We start from the raw sequence: 16,274 nt of genomic DNA on the forward strand, positions 1-16,274 counted from the left end.
GGCACAGAGTGCTCTGAAAATTACGGTCGCCTTGTTCGAGCTCATTAACTTGGAGCTGGCAAGTCGTTAGATACCGTAGGAAGAAAGTTGCCCGTAGACTTGTACAACTACCTTCTCGTATAACAAATTTACTAAAACTCCGGTCGTCTGCCGACCTTACAGGTGCCGCTCTAAATCTGCACGGGACTTAACTTTTCCATAACAAACGACATTCGAATTCTCGTTAAACGTGGAATTCGTGAAACGCGCGGATAAAAATATCGTTCGTTTGACAAACGTTTCCTAGATTTAGTCTGGAACGTGTTCACGTTTGTAGTTTAAAGTAAATGCTAAACGAATCGTTTCGCGAGAATTTATGATCGATCGAAGGAAAGTCGAGCTTCGAACATTTGTCCGCGCGCAAAGCGAAAGAGTGCTATCACAAAATTGCACGCGCAGCATTGTTCCACGTAGCTGATAGTCAAACGACCATCGATCGCTTCGAGTTGCCGTTCCGTTCGTGCATAATTTAAACGACGACCGATTATCGCTAAACTTATTGACGATTAAAATATAAGACTCGTTCGATATCAAAGAAATTAAAATGAAAAATGTATGAAATGATGTGAATGACAATATACGGATCTTTATATCCTTTATCGAAAACCACCGAAAAATCCTAACTATGCACCGTTATAAATTCATAAAATTGCCATGACCAATTATCGATCGATTACTTTGAACAGGACATTTTCCGTATACTCTATCGAAAATAATTCGCAACCTCGAGGAAACGCTATGAGCCGATAAAATTGCTAGGAAAGATTTTAAATCGGTTTAGCTTGACAGTGAGATAGGGTAATACTTACTTACAATTTGCTTCAAGGTTTAGGATTTAAGCTGTCCGCTCCCGTGCAATTGTTAAATCCTCACACTACACCGTATAGATGGAGTAATAAATAGTAATAATAAAAAATTGCTTATCCGGCCATTCTGGTAGTTCTAGCGTTAAATAGAAACGTACTATTCGTTAATCTCCTTTGTTCAGCCTGATTCAGTTTTCACCTTTTTACAACGCTTGAAGGGAAAGGAATGTAAAAAAGCATTCTCCGTCACTTTATACACCGAGCACATTCGCGTGAGATTTTCAACCCGAGCGAAGAGACCGTTATACGCGAATTTAAATGCTTCTGTAAATAAGATAAGAGGCGAGAGGGATTACGGAGCGAAGTTATTTGTCTTAATAATCGCAAGTGGAATCTGCACCAAACGGTTAAACGAAGCGCTCTTCGTTGGTTCCTGTATCCTCTGCGCAATCCATCACGCTAAGTAAAAGAAAAAAAATGATACTTACGCTCGAAATTATTCGGATATTACCTATTTCTATTCTCGATCAGACGTTTCTTGATTGTAAAATTACGAACAATTCGAACTGCGACTTTGGACATTTCGAATCGTCTTGAAAATTCCCAAATATTCCTAACATAGCGATTACACCTTTGATTATCGAGACTTCGTCGACTTAACAGCTATCTTTAAAAGACTTTCATTTTTTAGCCCATCGGCTCGTCATCGTCCCCAATCGCGTCAAATGAAAATTCTCTTGATTAATCGCGAAATGAAATTAAGATGAGAAAGTCAACGAATATATACTTATCGTATCTTCCTCTCGTGATTTATCATATTACAAAGAAAGAAAAGAAACGTTTCGATCGAAGTATCTTACCTGTTGGAGCGTGGACAAGCTCGGCTAGCGTCGAAGGGAATCCGTACGAAGCGACAATCGACGAGTCGTTAATCTTATACAAGATGTTGGAGTTGAAGGCGTAAGGTTAAAAGGAGACGGGCGACGTTTCCGGTATCCGTGGTAACGGCAATTTCTACTCGGAAATTCCGGCGATCGTGGTCAGAGAGGAGCACGCACCGCAGGCGAAGAGACAAGAGCATCGGCTTCCCATGAATTTACATTGGCAATGTGTTCTCGTCTCCATTTCGCGGCAGCTACCTAACGGATGCTTCTGTGTGATTTGCATAAAATGAGACCGGTGAGCGTTCGCAGTGTCTCCCCGAGGGACGTGTGCACGGGCACAGTACGCATAGCTGGACTTCAGAACTGTCCCTTCCATTATCGGAAAACGTGGTCCGGATTTAATACCGATAAGCCGGTTAATCGACCGGACCACGTCGATGCGTTAACGTTACACGGAAATTAACTTAAAACTTCAAAAACCATCCTGTCGTTGCCATTCTCTTTCCATTCGTTCGTGAAGGATGAAAAATAAGAGCGATCGGTAGGCGACACAGGTTCGATTTAACTCGCCGACAGATCGCTAGAATAATCGAAACGAGCCAGTGTTGATTAACAGATATATTATGCCTATTAACAAATCGTTCGTTTATCCTGTTTCTCTTTTTTTCTTTTTTAACTCGTAATCATACGAATCGCGAAGTATTTATTATTCTACAGGAATGTTACAGTCAGGCGTGAGGACAGAGTTCGGTGCACATCGATAAGGTGTTGGAGCGCAGCGAACGAGTTAGGAAATTCGCAGCACGACGCGCAACGTAACGAGTCATCTCTCGATGATATAATATTTCGGAATCGAGGTTCGCTGGGTTCTCGATTCATAGAAAATTCAGTTCGCGCGATAAACGTCGAAGCTCGTAAATCACAGGACCCGGGACCTCTTCTCTCGATGTGTGTCGTCCAACGAAAGTCGGGGATATGGTCGACGGGACGCGACGTCTTGACAGACAAAAGAGCGGCAGACGGAGAAGAGCTCGCTCACCGAAATATCGTGTCCACCAGTAGGACCAGGCTGAATAAAATCACTCTCCTGTTGATGTTCCCGGTACCGCCGTGCTGCATCGCCGCAGGATGTTCACCTAGAAAGAAAGTCCGTTCACCGAGTTTGATCTGTCGCAGCGATCCATCGCGTAGAACCAGGACACCGGGAGAAAGGAGAGAAAATTTCGTGGAAATTTCGAAAATTCCACCGGCAAATGAAATTTACATAACGAGAGTAGCTGCTAGTTTAATTTCAATTCGCGATTATTTTTTCGTCCCGCGCGATTCCCCTGCGTTTCCGATTTGTTCGTTACCGACTAACGAGAAAACTGTAACGAGTTACGTGAGTTACAACAATCGTCATCCAACGCTGTTCAAGGAATTACACGTCCTTGAAAACGACGTAGAATTCGTAAATTTCTCCTTAACACGAGCGTTCTTTCCTTTTCCACTTTCCTTTCCTTTATCCACGTTTATCCTTGTTCGTGTTCGCATTCTTGCTTTCGTTTACCGCCTAACTATTCGTTCATTCGCGAACTTTTGCATGCAACGAAGCGATCGAAAGTACTCCGGTGAAATTTCCTCCGGTAAACCTTTCGATAAGGGCCTTTCGTGAAATGTTCTTAAAGTACGTCGACAATGCTTTGATGCCTCAACGGAATCTCGAGGGCTTGATGGAACGAAACAGGTATTTTTGTTTATCCCGAGGAGAGGCCTCCCCTTCGAGATTTAATCGAGCGTATTTTATATATTTTATCCTCACCGTTCAACACGTGAACCATCACATTTGCCGGAGCAACTTTGCTCGAGACGCACGTGTAATTCCCGCTGTCATCGAGCTGAGCACGCGTTATTAGCAGCTTGCTAGTGGTCCCGTTCTTACCTTTCTCCGTTTCCAGGGAAACGCCACCCCTGCCAAAGGTAAAGACGTTATTACACACGAATTCCGATAACCGATCTAATATCGATGCTGTCTCGTGTTTTGACCGATGTTTGCTTTCGCAGCTACCGACTCGATTCGCCACGTAATCGAGACGGTCGTGCAATTACAGCCGCCTTTATTTTCTTCACAATTTATTTCTTTCCTTTCTTCTCTCTTTGATCGCGCTCGACGAACAACAAAAAGAAGAATAAACGAAAGTTGATATTAAGATGGGACGCACCTTGGACCATCGAAATCGATCACCGCACCGGCATGGTACCAAGTCACGTTACTCGGAGGAATATCTTGCACGTCCACGATGCAGGTCAAGCTGATCGTACTGCCCCTCTTCACGTAAATCTCTTCGGGCCCCGTGATCTTTGCCTGAACATCTAATATATCAAGACGATGAAGAGGAGCGGAAAATACGAGTCGACCAACTGTTTGACGCATGACAAATTAAGGGGTTCGCTGGTCGGTGAGTTTGTGTATAGATCCGGAGCGGAGATCCTGCTTTAGAAATTCACGACAAGACTTAACTGAAAGTCCGGGCCGGATAACGTACATGAATAAAGAATCAATGAATAAAAGATACTCGCGAGTAAGTAAAATTTATTCATAGCTGTGCCGTTATTTTAGTCGATAAGTAGGATAACTAAAAGTCGAAGCAAAAGGTTGGATAGCCGTGCTCGCGCGACGACACTGAACGCTTTAAGCAAGGCAATATTTGTTACCGGAGAAAAAGATTTAAACGTTAATTAGAACACGGTCTCGTGAAAATGCGATTCAAGCTGTACAAGATTACGCAAAGTAGGCGGCTTCCGTGTCTCTGATCCCTTGAAAAGTTTCGCTCAACGAAACCGTGGGCGAGTGTTAAATTTTCTGCTCGCCAAACGAGCGAACGAACGAACGAACTAACGGACGAACAGCTCGTCCCAAATAGAACATTTTCCACGGAAAATGAACCTAAGCGTCTAGCATGGATATTGAGTAAGGGGGTCCGAAGAAGCGACAGAAACTCACCCAAAACTTTCAAAGTAACCGCTCTATATATCTTGGGTTCTGTATTAACTTGACACTCGTAAATGCCGGCATCCCGTGGTTGCACGTAATCTATTCGCAGATTCCAGTCGTCGCGCTCCGGATTGCCGACTATCGTAAATCTTGCGTCGCTCGTATAAGTCACTGACATGGATGTTAAGATGTGTAAGTCCCTTTTTCGAATCCATGACACCTGGGACAAATACCGAATGAGATATGGAATATTTTGCTGGCCGTTAACTAGCCGTGATATTGAATCCCTTTTACATGCCTCTACCCCCGTGAAATATGCACGTCGTCACGTTCCACGCTGTCGAGTTACGCTTCCTGTTTTCCTCACGTTTCAATACGATCTGACAAATTCGTTATTGGAAAGTTAACTGACTGCGTTCAAAGGCAATATAAACGAGTTAAGATCGCTTGGAAGAAGAAAGAATTTCTCGCGATAAGAAGTAGGTAAATGGTTGTAGCGCAAAAAAAAGCTTGAAGAGAAAAGCATTTATACCGCAACGCGCTAATCGTTTATCCATTAACCAAGGAAATTAGGAAAGCATTGGTAAATTCAAGAACACGTTGCGCGAAAGCGTCACTTTACATTCCAGTTAACGTACCAGAACTACGATACCTTCTTCCATTAATTAACCGGTTAAACATTTACATATTCTCTCTTTTCATCTTGATCCATTTAAAAGATTTCAATCGAGAATTTCATATTGCTCTGGCGGTTGCTCCTCGCGATTTACGATTACTGGAATTTCTACGGTATACGATCTTAAACGGCTCTTGTAACTTAAATATTTACCAGAGTATCGTATCCTAAATTTCTAGTACATCCTACGTTCCGAGTATATACGGAAATATAGTTTCGACTATCTCGGCGTAATTCCAAATAGCACGTGATCCTAATTCGCAAAGTAGCAGTAACATTGCTCTTGCAATAATCTGCTAATTATTACGAGTCGAAATGAAGATTATAATTAATTCTATTTGAGTTTCTTTTAAATATTCGATTAATTTTGATTGATTTTCTTCGAAACATACGAGGGAAAGAATTTTTTTTACTTTCTTTCTTTTTTAGAACTTCGAACAAAAGTATATCTTACGGTGTGTATATAGAGCAACGTAATCTCGTGAAAATCTAACTAAACGTTTATTCACGAAGTAACGTTGTTTTCTTCGAATTTGATTCGCTATTATTTCTAAAGTTTCTAACGTAATCGCGAAGCGTGCAATGTGACACTACTATTCAAAGAAACGTGAAACTCACGGTTCTGTTCCCCAAGTTCTTAACACGACACAACAGCACAACAGTTTGTCCAACAACGGTGGTCACTTTTTGGGATGAGTCTTTATAAAAATACGTCCTCTTCGTTCCTCGTTGCGAGCGTTCCCCTTTATCGGGCTTTTCCCCATCGAATCGTTGCACCGCTAAAATTCAGGTATCACGCTTGAACCATCGGAAAGCTTTGCCCTTTCGTTTACGAACTTCTATATCCAGCTTTTTAAATGAAACGACCCAAAGATTAAAGCGTCTGACGCTAGCCAATTTTTACATACTGGAACGTATTTGCTTAATAAATCCCACAGGCAATTCTTTTCATCAAGAAAAATGTTTAAATACCGAATAATCAAAGAATCATCTTTTCGTTGATTTTTTACCAATAAAGTATCCTTCGTTGCCTCGTTGATTGTAACGCACATAATTAAGTATGATTCTAATGAAAAAGAGATTGTAAAAATTGAATGAAAATATTAATGATCATAATAATATATAATTCTTTAATCTATCAAATCTATCATCGATCATATTAATTATTACTATTGATTCATAGCAATCTGCAATCAACGAAGATTTGTGTTTTTTTAATTTGTACACTGAGACTAATTGTACCTAAGTTCCGGTGACCGGAAGGCGGTTCTGCGTGTAACAGGTATCCGATTCCAAGCAATATAAGGGCCATGCCATGGAACGGTGCCATTTTTTTACGTACGAGACTCTTTCATCTTCATCCGTCGCTCTTTCTGTTTCCCTAAAGTTTTAACGAGTCTCCAAGAACCATCGATGATCTGTCGGTCATCACTCGATCATTACAATTCTTCGTCCTCCATCTCCTGAAGAATTCCTTCGAGGTAGTCATGTAACCGACGCTTTTACTTCTTGCAAGTAATAAATGAACTAAATTTTCACCCACATAATTCATAAATGCTTCAATTCCATCACAAGATAACGATGACTGTAATCTTATAATGTTTTTTTAATAATTTTATAATCTAAATAGTTAAGGTAACAAAGATCTCGATCAAAGAAGAAAAGAAGAAAAAGAGCTGCAGGTATATTCAATGAGAAGATAATCTTAAACAAGTTTAAAATAAACTTCTTGTCTCGATGATAACAGTGGGTTTATTCATAGAAAAAGGCGCGACGTTTAATATCCTCGTCTTTATTCAAGAAACAATGCAAAATGGAAAATGTAAAGAAAACTTGTTAGCTTGGCTACTTTTCGACGCTCGATCATCGGAGATTCAACAACGGAACAGCTTCAAGAACAGCGCGCTTCGATAGCGTTCCAAATACTGAAAGCTGCTCCTGCTCGAGGAAACGAAAAAGCTAAAATCAGGGTGCAGTGGCGCCTCGCGATGCTCCCGATATTTGCGATTGCGCCAACAACTCGATCCATTCTTATAATTTCTATCTAAAACGTCTATTTATCCTTTAATTATGAGAAGAGTTTAGCTTCTACCAAAATTAAATACGTTTAAAAATCGCATATCCTAGAAAATCCTTCAAAATTCAGGAGAATAAGGGATATAATATTGAATCAAAAATATTTTATAGGATTAAAAATAATATATCTCACTTCAATGATTTAACAATTGTTTAACAGAAATACAGGCAGCGACCGTTCAATGTGCAAATGTCAACATGAAAGATAATTATATACATACATGTATAAAGATACATTTTAAATTCTTCCAATAAAGAAAAAGGAATACCATATGATTTTCAGTCAACACAAATATTACATACATATTAGGTAATAAAATATAGTCTGAATTTTCTTATTTTTACATTAACAGGTACGTATATACTTACATACTAGAATAAATTTTTTATAATAGAAAACATGATAAAATTTACATATTACAACGACACTCCTTTACTAATAGAATATAAACGTATAAAAATATCCAATAATTCAGTGATAACATACTACTGAGCAGAATAAAATTTTATATATATATATATATATATTATGTATATTCAAGATACACTATAGAAATCTAATTCCTAAAGAAATCACCTTTTGTACCACCAGTTTTTGAAACCAATTCGATATCGGATATTTTCATCGATTTCGGAGACGCCGCGTATTTGCACATATCATAAATTGTTAAAGCCGCAATACTCACAGCTGTTAAAGCTTCCATCTCTACACCAGTTTTACCAGTACACCTAACTTCCGCTGTGATCTCTATGCAATGTAATTCTTCGTTTAAACGCAAAAGTACATTTGCATAAGATAACGGAAGTGGATGACATAATGGTATTAAATCAGAAGTACGTTTTGCTGCCATGATACCCGCTAATTGTGCTACGGACAATACATCGCCTTTTTTTACATTATTTTCAGCTATCAATTTGCTTATTGTTGAATTAACTTGTACAATTCCTCTTGCTATTGCGATGCGTTTAGTTTCGTTTTTCGAACCAACGTCTACCATACTTGCTTTGCCACTTTGATCCACATGCGACAGAGACGAAAATACTCTTACATTTGTACCATTTTTAAACTGTAGTCTCACGTAATCCATTAAATACTGTCGCGGTATATTATTTTGGAAATTTTTATATCTTCTCAGGTGTACATATTTCTTTGTAACTGTAAGTACAAATGTAAAATTAAACGTATAGTAGTTTTGGAACTGTATTATTAATAGCAAAAACATTGAGCGATAACGTTTGTGAATAGCATCGATACATTATTTTATATTAACTTAAAATTCCCGTAATAATAGATTAACCCCCAATCAGAATCATTGGCCTGTTTTCCATGCGGGATAGATTCAACATTCCTGAAACACATACATTGTCGAAAACATATAAACGTTATCGCTTTATACCTAGATTAATATTTTATGACAAGATAATCTTTCATCGTTTAATCCTACATCAATCATGTGGATTAAAGATAAAACTTAATACCTGCATGTTGCTTCTTTTTACGCCATACTGCTTCTCCAATCATTTCTTTTAAAACATCGTTAGACGCTCCGCTACGTAACGCATCTCGAAGAGATACTTCTCCTTTTCCCTCAAATAAACAGACTTTTAAATTTCCATCTGCTGTTATTCTTAACCGATTACACGAGTTACAAAAATGGTCACTCATTGATGTAATAAATCCAACTTGTCCTGTAAATCCAGGTACAAAGTATGCCTATTACAAAAAGATAAATTATGCTTTTACCAACAGGTATATAAATTAAACAATGAACTTATATAATCTTTTAAATTACACACTTTAGATGTATCATTGTACTCATTTGGAAGACGTTGCAAATCAGGATATGTATCTCTAATAAGATCTTTCATGGCCTTGAAAGAAACCATTTTATTCTCTTTCCACTCATTACCTTGGAAAGGCATATACTCAATAAAACGTACATCAATCGGACGATCTTTTGTTAGATTAACAAAATCAATTATCTCATCATCATTAGAACCTTTCATTACCACACAATTTATCTATGATTTATTTTATATAAATTTTTATTTATAGCTTTAATAATAAATAGATACAAACTAATTCTTTCTCACCTTTACTGGATTGTAACCTAATTGAATAGCAAGATCAATTGCAGACATAACTCTAGACCATCCCTTCCTACGGGTAAATTGTTCAAAACGATTTTCTCTTAAAGTATCTAATGAAATATTTATTGCATCTAACCCAGCGTATTGAAGTGATGGTAACTGGCGCGTTAATGTCAATCCATTAGTAGTAATTGCAACTTGTTTTAGATTAGGCAATTGTTTTAATCCAGCTATAATAATTATTTTTACTCAATAAGAAAGTTCAATATGTGATAAATATTGAATATGAGAATATTTACCAATAATATCCACAATGTCTTTCCTAACAGTTGGTTCACCACCAGTTAAACGTATCTTATTTACACCTTCATTTACAAATAATTCAGCTATTTTAATTATTTCATCTGTTTTTAAAATACCATCATTTTTTGTCAACTTAACTCCTTCTGCCGGCATACAATATAAACCTGTAATAAATGTAACATCTCATAAAAACATTTCAATTAAAGCAGTGAATATGATTTGATGAATACTCACATCGAAGATTACAACGCTCAGTAATAGAAATACGTAAATATGTATGACGTCTTCCAAATGAGTCTGTGAGTATATCATTGTTATCTGTTTTATTTAACAATTCTCTAAATTGCTGCACCTATAATAAAATAGAAAATATAGTGATGCAATTTTTTCACCATTTCATTTCTTATAATATAAAGCAATAATCATAAAAAATATATATGTACTATCCATGAACAAAAATATGTTTCTTCCACAAATAAAAACATACTCACTCTACGTGAAACATTAGATGACACAAATGCTTCAGTGGATGAATACACAGCACCGAGGATCGATTTCACAGTATTAATTTTACGAAACATTTAAGTAATATATCTTCTCAAAAAGTACAATGATCTATAACCTCTATGTTTAGTAGAAAATATTTTAATTTCCTACATAAGGAATAAAAAAATTATATAATTCCAGAAATTCCAAGATGGGCGACGTATTCACGTTATCTCTTTGGTGATTTCATTAGAACTATGTTATATGTTCTAGCTATGCAAGTATTTATCCTCGGAACAGTAGAAAACATCTTCAATAGCATTCAATTTGACGAAATCTATCATCGTGATAACAAATATTAATCCTACGATATGATTCGAATTACTTTGCCGCCTTTGTTCATTTCAACCAATCATGGTACACTTTATATAACCATTGCATATATTTTCTAGAATCTTTCACACATACGAAGTTTGACAGTTTGTACATAATCAGTTATACGGTACGTGTAACCTATCAAGAAATGAAATGTTATCTAAGCTATTAGCGGAATAAATTTCAGGAGACATGTCTTTATTTCCAGCTTATTCAAGTGAATCGAATAAACCTTCGATATCTAATGAATCGAAGAATTTTACAAAAGGTTAATTAAATACTTTATATATCAATGTCAATTATAAAATTGGTTATAATATGATGATTATTTTTAATTATAGAAAATGAGACAACTAGTTGGTTATACAATTCCAGTTACTTAGAACAAATTTCACCTAACAATCTTGTCAACTTTTCTTCTGAATCTTCGGATGAAGCTACAAATGAAACTTCTTATTTACATAAACAAGAAACTATACATACTACTGCTTTAAAGAATCAGAAGCCTATATGTGGAGAAAGAAGAACATCTAAACATATAAAGAAAAAGAAAAGGGATAAAAAAAAATATGCATATGGGGAACGTGAATATGAGAAAGATGTAGAAAATGTGTATTTTGAAGATAAGTACAGAGACAAGGGAAATAATAATATAAATACACTTTACTCTAGTATCAAACCGTATTATGACATTAAAATAAATTCCCTTGGTTTTCTTCCTTATAAAAAATCAAAAAAAGATAGTTATGAAAGATATTATGTAAAAAACATTGATTATATAGAAAAAAATAAAAAGAAAGATACTATTATCAGAAAAGAATCTATTACTAATTCATCAAAAGAAGAGCAATCTATTCCTTCATGGCACATTAAATTAGAAGAATTGCAGAAAGCTAAAACTAAAGAATATAATGAAAAATTGACAAATGATCCAAATGATATTCAATTATGGATTGAATATATAGAATTTCAGGTATATTATATTTGTATGTACTAAGAATTATTAAGACTTCTTACATAAATATTTTATTTCACATTTGCAGGATACATTAGGATATTTTCAACAATATCAAGCTGCAAAGGATGTTCATAGAGTAACAACATTAAAAAAATTATCTATAGTTGAAAAAGCTTTGGAAAAAAACATAGAATGTACAAATTTATTAAAATTAAAATTATCTTTCATGGGAGAAATTCTGCCTGCTGATGAATTTTCAAAGCAACTTGAAGTCCTAGTTAACAAAGATACAGGAAATATTGTTTTATGGCAAGAATTTATTATGACTACACAAGCTTCAGTAGCAATGTGTACAGTACCAAAAGTTTTAGATTTATATTCAAAATGTTTTTGTATTTTAAAGCAAAAAGCTAGAACAAATCCTCGAATATATGACGAACGATTATTACGTATGTAAAAGGTCGTAAATTATTTTATTTTTCTAATATATTGAGTGAAATGATAATGTCTAACTTATTATGAATAGAAATATTGTACTGGTGTCTAACGTTTCTACGACATACTGGACTTTGGGAACAAATGTGGGAAACAATACGTTTGAATCTTATTCTGAATCTTAGCTTAGATAAAGATAGTCTATCCTTTAAAAAAACAATAGATGAGAAGAAATTAAGTGAGTTACTAATTAGTAAAAAGATATTATTTATTTCCTGCATATTTATTAGCGTTATCCAATTACAGTTGGAATGGAGGAAGTAATATTGATGTCAAGATTACCACTCAATCAATTATGGCAAAGAACAGAATCATTAAGAGAGAATTGCCATTGGATTAGCGTCAGTAGAAGTGAATTAGACTTAGTTGGCGATTCTCGAAGATTTGTTTTACCCGACGATGTCGCAGATTTTGTTCATCCAATACTTTCAAGAAATTTGAGTTTTCGAATGGCGATTCATACATTACTTTTACTTAAAGTACCACTATTACCTACTCGCAATTATATGTTAAAAGTATGTCTGTATATATACAACGCGGACCAATTAGTAATTGATTTCCCACATTAAAATATTTGATATATATTGTTTTATTGATGTTTCAATAGTACTTATTATATACTTTGCTTATTTTCAGATGTTAACATTAGAAGAACTTGATTGGGGTGTAGAAACCTTAGAAATGTTGCTTCCATTTTTTTATCCTATGGTAGGTGAAATGACTGGTTGTAATGAAAGAAGGGAACTATTAAAGGGCATACTTGAAGGACGTTTAACGTCAGGTCCTCAGTACCTTACATTTCATCCTGCACAAGAATCATATTTGGATTTTATACGCGATATATTTTTTACAATCGCTGAAAATTTACCTCCTCTGCAACGTACAAGTATATATGTTTGGTGGTTAAGATTTGAAAGATTGCTCATTTTTCTTCAAAAAGATGATCTATTAAAACATGATAACAAGTAAGATTTATCTCATATTATTTTATATAAGTAGAAAAATTCGAAGACTTATGTATTTATATATATTTTACAGACGAAAAAAATTAAAAACAATATTAAAGGAATTCTTAAAAAAGGACGAAAATAGGAATAATTTACATTTTTATAGGGAATATGCATTGATAGAAAAAGAAATAGGAAAATTTGATAATTGCGTAAATGTTTTACAGACAGCCATTCAATCTCAAAGTGCATGTCCTTCTGAAATTCATAATCCTGAAGAAAAATCAGCACTTCTAAGTTTGTATCGGACATTTATTGAAACTTTACTTAATTCAGAAACATATAAGGAAACACATAAAACACAGATATTAAATATTATGAGACAAATAATACCCGAAACAAATGGAAACCAGTTGCTACAAGTGGAACAATATTTAGAAAATTGCATACAAAATTTTTTACAAGAAGTTCCTTCAGAAAATGAAGAAAATATATATTTTTTACCAAACATCAAATGTGATACAATTGTTTGCTATGCGTATTTGCTATATGTACGAGATTCCGATATTAATAGAATAACTAGCATGTTTAGAAGCTGTATAAATCATTACAAAGACAGCCATTCTTTACAGGTATTAAACCTCATTTCTTTGTTTTTTATAATACAGATTGTACTATATATTTAACGTATTTTATATTTCAGGAAATATTACGGGAAAGTCAAATAGCGCTTTTGCAGTTACATTATAAACGGATCCAACATAAAAATCTCCTAAAGTCAGAAGTAGATGATATGATAAAATTATATCCAAATAACTTTTTTGCCCTTTCAGTATTTGCATGTATTGAGGTATACATAATAAAAAAAATACATAATAATAAAAAATTATTTTTAAATTATGGCACAAAATATTTTAATTATAATATTTATTTGACAGAGTGAATTGCCTCTTTGGAAAAGCAACAGTCGCGTGACAAAGCTCCAATTATGGAAAGCATTTGCTATGTGTTTAGCAAGTCGAAAACGTATTCATTCTTTACAAGAGCTTAAAGATTATGTTAGTATGAACGCAGCAATTAATAAATTACTATATTTTCATCAAACACTTGCAAGGTATGTCCCTAAATAATCTATGTCAATTTGTTATATAGCATTTAAGAAAATTAAAAGCAAATATTACATTTACAGGATACCAACAATTAAAAATTGCCCCCTGTTATGGAGATTATATATGCTTCTTCTTAGGGAATATAATCTGTGTGAAAAAAAAGGAGAAGAAGTATACCATGAAAGTGTTGCATTATGTCCTTGGGCTAGAAGCATTTACATTGATGCAGCCGAGGTTGCACCTCAAATTCTTACGCAAGTTCAAGACGTAATACGAGAAAAAGAATTAAGAATGCATGTTACCCCAGAAGAATTGGACGTCTTACGCGGTTAATGTTAATGTATGGATATGTAAATATTTTATACTTTGTTAATCATTTATGTAAATAATATTTCTTTGTAATGTGCATATATATATATATGTAAAAATAAAAATCCTATAAAAAATATACATTATTAATTTTGTGGAAGATATAAATTTTATAATTATACACAGTATCAATTTACAACATTTGCTAAAGGCATACCAAAACAATCGTATACATATGTTGAAATGATATTAGATTGTGGTTATAAGTTCATTGGGAAATATATAAGTGATAAATAAATATTAATGATTCTATGATGATTATTCTCATACAATATAGCAAAGATGTAATATAATACAGAATAGTAATTAATAGATACAATTAATAATTCAATTTATTCGAGTACTGCAATCGTGAGTAAAAATTTAGGTTAAAGTAATTGGCATTGTAATAATTATTGTAATAATAACTATATGTTATTTTATCAGTGCTATTCACAAATATAAAATTTCTCTCATTTTGTCAATTAATCATTCAGAAAAAGCTGAAATTCAAAATATAAAATGTTTGATTTGTCATTTTGTAATCTTTTTAGAGTCAATCAGTTATTTTGAAATTCTTTATTTATTCATAAAATTTCATAGTATATAAAAGCATCAAAGAATTTTTGTTCAAAAACTGAATTTATTTCTTCATACACAATATGGATTTGAAAGCTGTTGTTGTTTCGGGTGAAGCACCAGAATCTGATGATGACTCTACAAGCATTGTCACTGTATGTTATTTTTACATTATACATCATCACATATAAAGTATCTACTGTGTATTATAAAAAAGAGGAAGATATGAATTATGATATTCTATACAGGGTATGGGATTTCCTTTTATAAGAGCTCCTAATTATTGTGGTACGATTATTTCTGGCGAAGCTCCAGAATCTGATGATGGTAAGATTTTGTATTTGACAATACAAAAGATATTTATAATATAAACAATAAACTCGTTTTATAGTAGCATCTTTTCTAATCTAATCTCATTTAATATTTATTAGATGGAACAAGTATAAGTAGTATTAGTGGAGCAGTTGATGCTATGACATGTATGCCAGAAGTGAAAATACCAAAATCAAAAAAATGTTCTATAAAATACAATAGTCTGCTTCATAAAAAATTACGTAAGTCTAAATATTAATTTAAAAAAAATCAAGTGAGCATATTTTTGTCAATATCATTTTATTAATACTGCTGTAATACAATATGCACTGCTATTACTAAAATATTATATAATAATTTTAATGCAGAAAAATCTGTAATAACACAATCATCAGAATAATGTAAATTTTTATTAGACTCAAGCTTACTTTGTTTCAGCTAGAAGTTTAATTATTTAGAACATTTATTTCTGAGTATTTTATACATGTAAATAATATACAATATCTAATTTACTCAAGAAAAAATGTTTAATACTTCAATTGACATTTCATAATAAAATAGATGAATGCAATGAAACATTGGATAAAGACCTTATACAAATGGTTGATGGAACAATTGGTAATGCCACTCAGGAATTATCAACTGTTAATAAGCAATTGCTAAGGAGTGAACTTATTCTTCAAGAGGCTGTGTCTCAATTACGTAGTGCCGGCAATCGAGTGAGGGATACATCCACTGCATTACATCAACTCATAGATGGAAATTTTATATCCTCTATTAAAACCTAGTTTATGTAAATATATCTTGTTATATATA

General features: G+C 34.0%; 3 protein-coding genes across 7 annotated transcripts; 1 reads left to right on the forward strand and 2 right to left on the reverse strand.

The window, feature by feature from the left end:
• Positions 1–2,332: 2,332 nt before the first annotated feature.
• On the reverse strand, positions 2,333–7,412 carry LOC126868257 (immunoglobulin superfamily DCC subclass member 4-like). Its single transcript, XM_050623542.1, has 6 exons — positions 6,622–7,412; positions 5,998–6,158; positions 4,713–4,923; positions 3,931–4,081; positions 3,531–3,679; positions 2,333–2,865 (listed from the first exon to the last, which is right to left on the reverse strand). The coding sequence occupies exons 1-6, from the start codon at positions 6,707–6,709 to the stop codon at positions 2,765–2,767; spliced, it is 861 nt and encodes a 286-aa protein (XP_050479499.1). The 5' UTR covers positions 6,710–7,412; the 3' UTR covers positions 2,333–2,764.
• A 146-nt stretch (positions 7,413–7,558) lies between these two features.
• LOC126868238 (molybdenum cofactor biosynthesis protein 1) lies at positions 7,559–10,540 on the reverse strand. 4 transcript variants are annotated; one of them, XM_050623513.1, is made up of 8 exons: positions 10,341–10,540; positions 10,084–10,201; positions 9,846–10,013; positions 9,550–9,776; positions 9,253–9,477; positions 8,935–9,169; positions 8,727–8,804; positions 8,463–8,611 (listed from the first exon to the last, which is right to left on the reverse strand). In XM_050623513.1, the coding sequence occupies exons 1-7, from the start codon at positions 10,428–10,430 to the stop codon at positions 8,749–8,751; spliced, it is 1,119 nt and encodes a 372-aa protein (XP_050479470.1). In that variant the 5' UTR covers positions 10,431–10,540; the 3' UTR covers positions 8,463–8,611; positions 8,727–8,748. The 4 variants fall into 4 exon arrangements, with proteins under 4 accessions (XP_050479467.1, XP_050479468.1, XP_050479470.1 ...); XM_050623510.1 differs by lacking the exon at positions 8,727–8,804 and having other exon boundaries at positions 7,559–8,611; XM_050623512.1 differs by lacking the exon at positions 8,463–8,611 and having other exon boundaries at positions 8,614–8,804.
• Positions 10,541–10,787: 247 nt separating this feature from the next.
• Positions 10,788–15,473, forward strand: LOC126868229 (nuclear exosome regulator NRDE2). 2 transcript variants are annotated; one of them, XM_050623496.1, is made up of 11 exons: positions 10,788–10,978; positions 11,052–11,683; positions 11,754–12,117; positions 12,195–12,341; positions 12,410–12,711; positions 12,800–13,128; positions 13,202–13,742; positions 13,814–13,960; positions 14,049–14,224; positions 14,300–14,559; positions 15,395–15,473. In XM_050623496.1, the coding sequence occupies exons 1-10, from the start codon at positions 10,903–10,905 to the stop codon at positions 14,550–14,552; spliced, it is 2,967 nt and encodes a 988-aa protein (XP_050479453.1). In that variant the 5' UTR covers positions 10,788–10,902; the 3' UTR covers positions 14,553–14,559; positions 15,395–15,473. The 2 variants fall into 2 exon arrangements, with proteins under 2 accessions (XP_050479453.1, XP_050479454.1); XM_050623497.1 differs by having other exon boundaries at positions 12,410–12,678.
• The last annotated feature ends 801 nt before the right edge of the window (positions 15,474–16,274 follow it).

The sequence above is a fragment of the Bombus huntii genome, chromosome 8, assembly GCF_024542735.1.
Source record: "Bombus huntii isolate Logan2020A chromosome 8, iyBomHunt1.1, whole genome shotgun sequence".
NCBI lineage: Eukaryota > Metazoa > Arthropoda > Insecta > Hymenoptera > Apidae > Bombus > Bombus huntii.

Coding starts and splice junctions, on each gene's coding strand:
- LOC126868257 (XM_050623542.1), bottom strand. CDS start 6,709: ATGGCACCGTTCCATGGCATGGCCCTTATATTGCTTGGAATCGGATAC. Junction 4,924..5,997: donor AGAACTTGGGGAACAGAACC/GTGAGTTTCACG, acceptor TATTTGTCCCAG/GTGTCATGGATTCGAAAAAG. Junction 2,866..3,530: donor GATGGTTCACGTGTTGAACG/GTGAGGATAAAA, acceptor CTTTCTTTCTAG/GTGAACATCCTGCGGCGATG.
- LOC126868238 (XM_050623510.1), bottom strand. CDS start 10,430: ATGTTTCGTAAAATTAATACTGTGAAATCGATCCTCGGTGCTGTGTAT. Junction 10,014..10,083: donor TGAGCGTTGTAATCTTCGAT/GTGAGTATTCAT, acceptor CATTTATTACAG/GTTTATATTGTATGCCGGCA. Junction 9,478..9,549: donor TAGGTTACAATCCAGTAAAG/GTGAGAAAGAAT, acceptor AATAAATCATAG/ATAAATTGTGTGGTAATGAA.
- LOC126868229 (XM_050623496.1), top strand. CDS start 10,903: ATGTCTTTATTTCCAGCTTATTCAAGTGAATCGAATAAACCTTCGATA. Junction 11,684..11,753: donor TTGAATATATAGAATTTCAG/GTATATTATATT, acceptor TCACATTTGCAG/GATACATTAGGATATTTTCA. Junction 12,712..12,799: donor TATACAACGCGGACCAATTA/GTAATTGATTTC, acceptor GCTTATTTTCAG/ATGTTAACATTAGAAGAACT.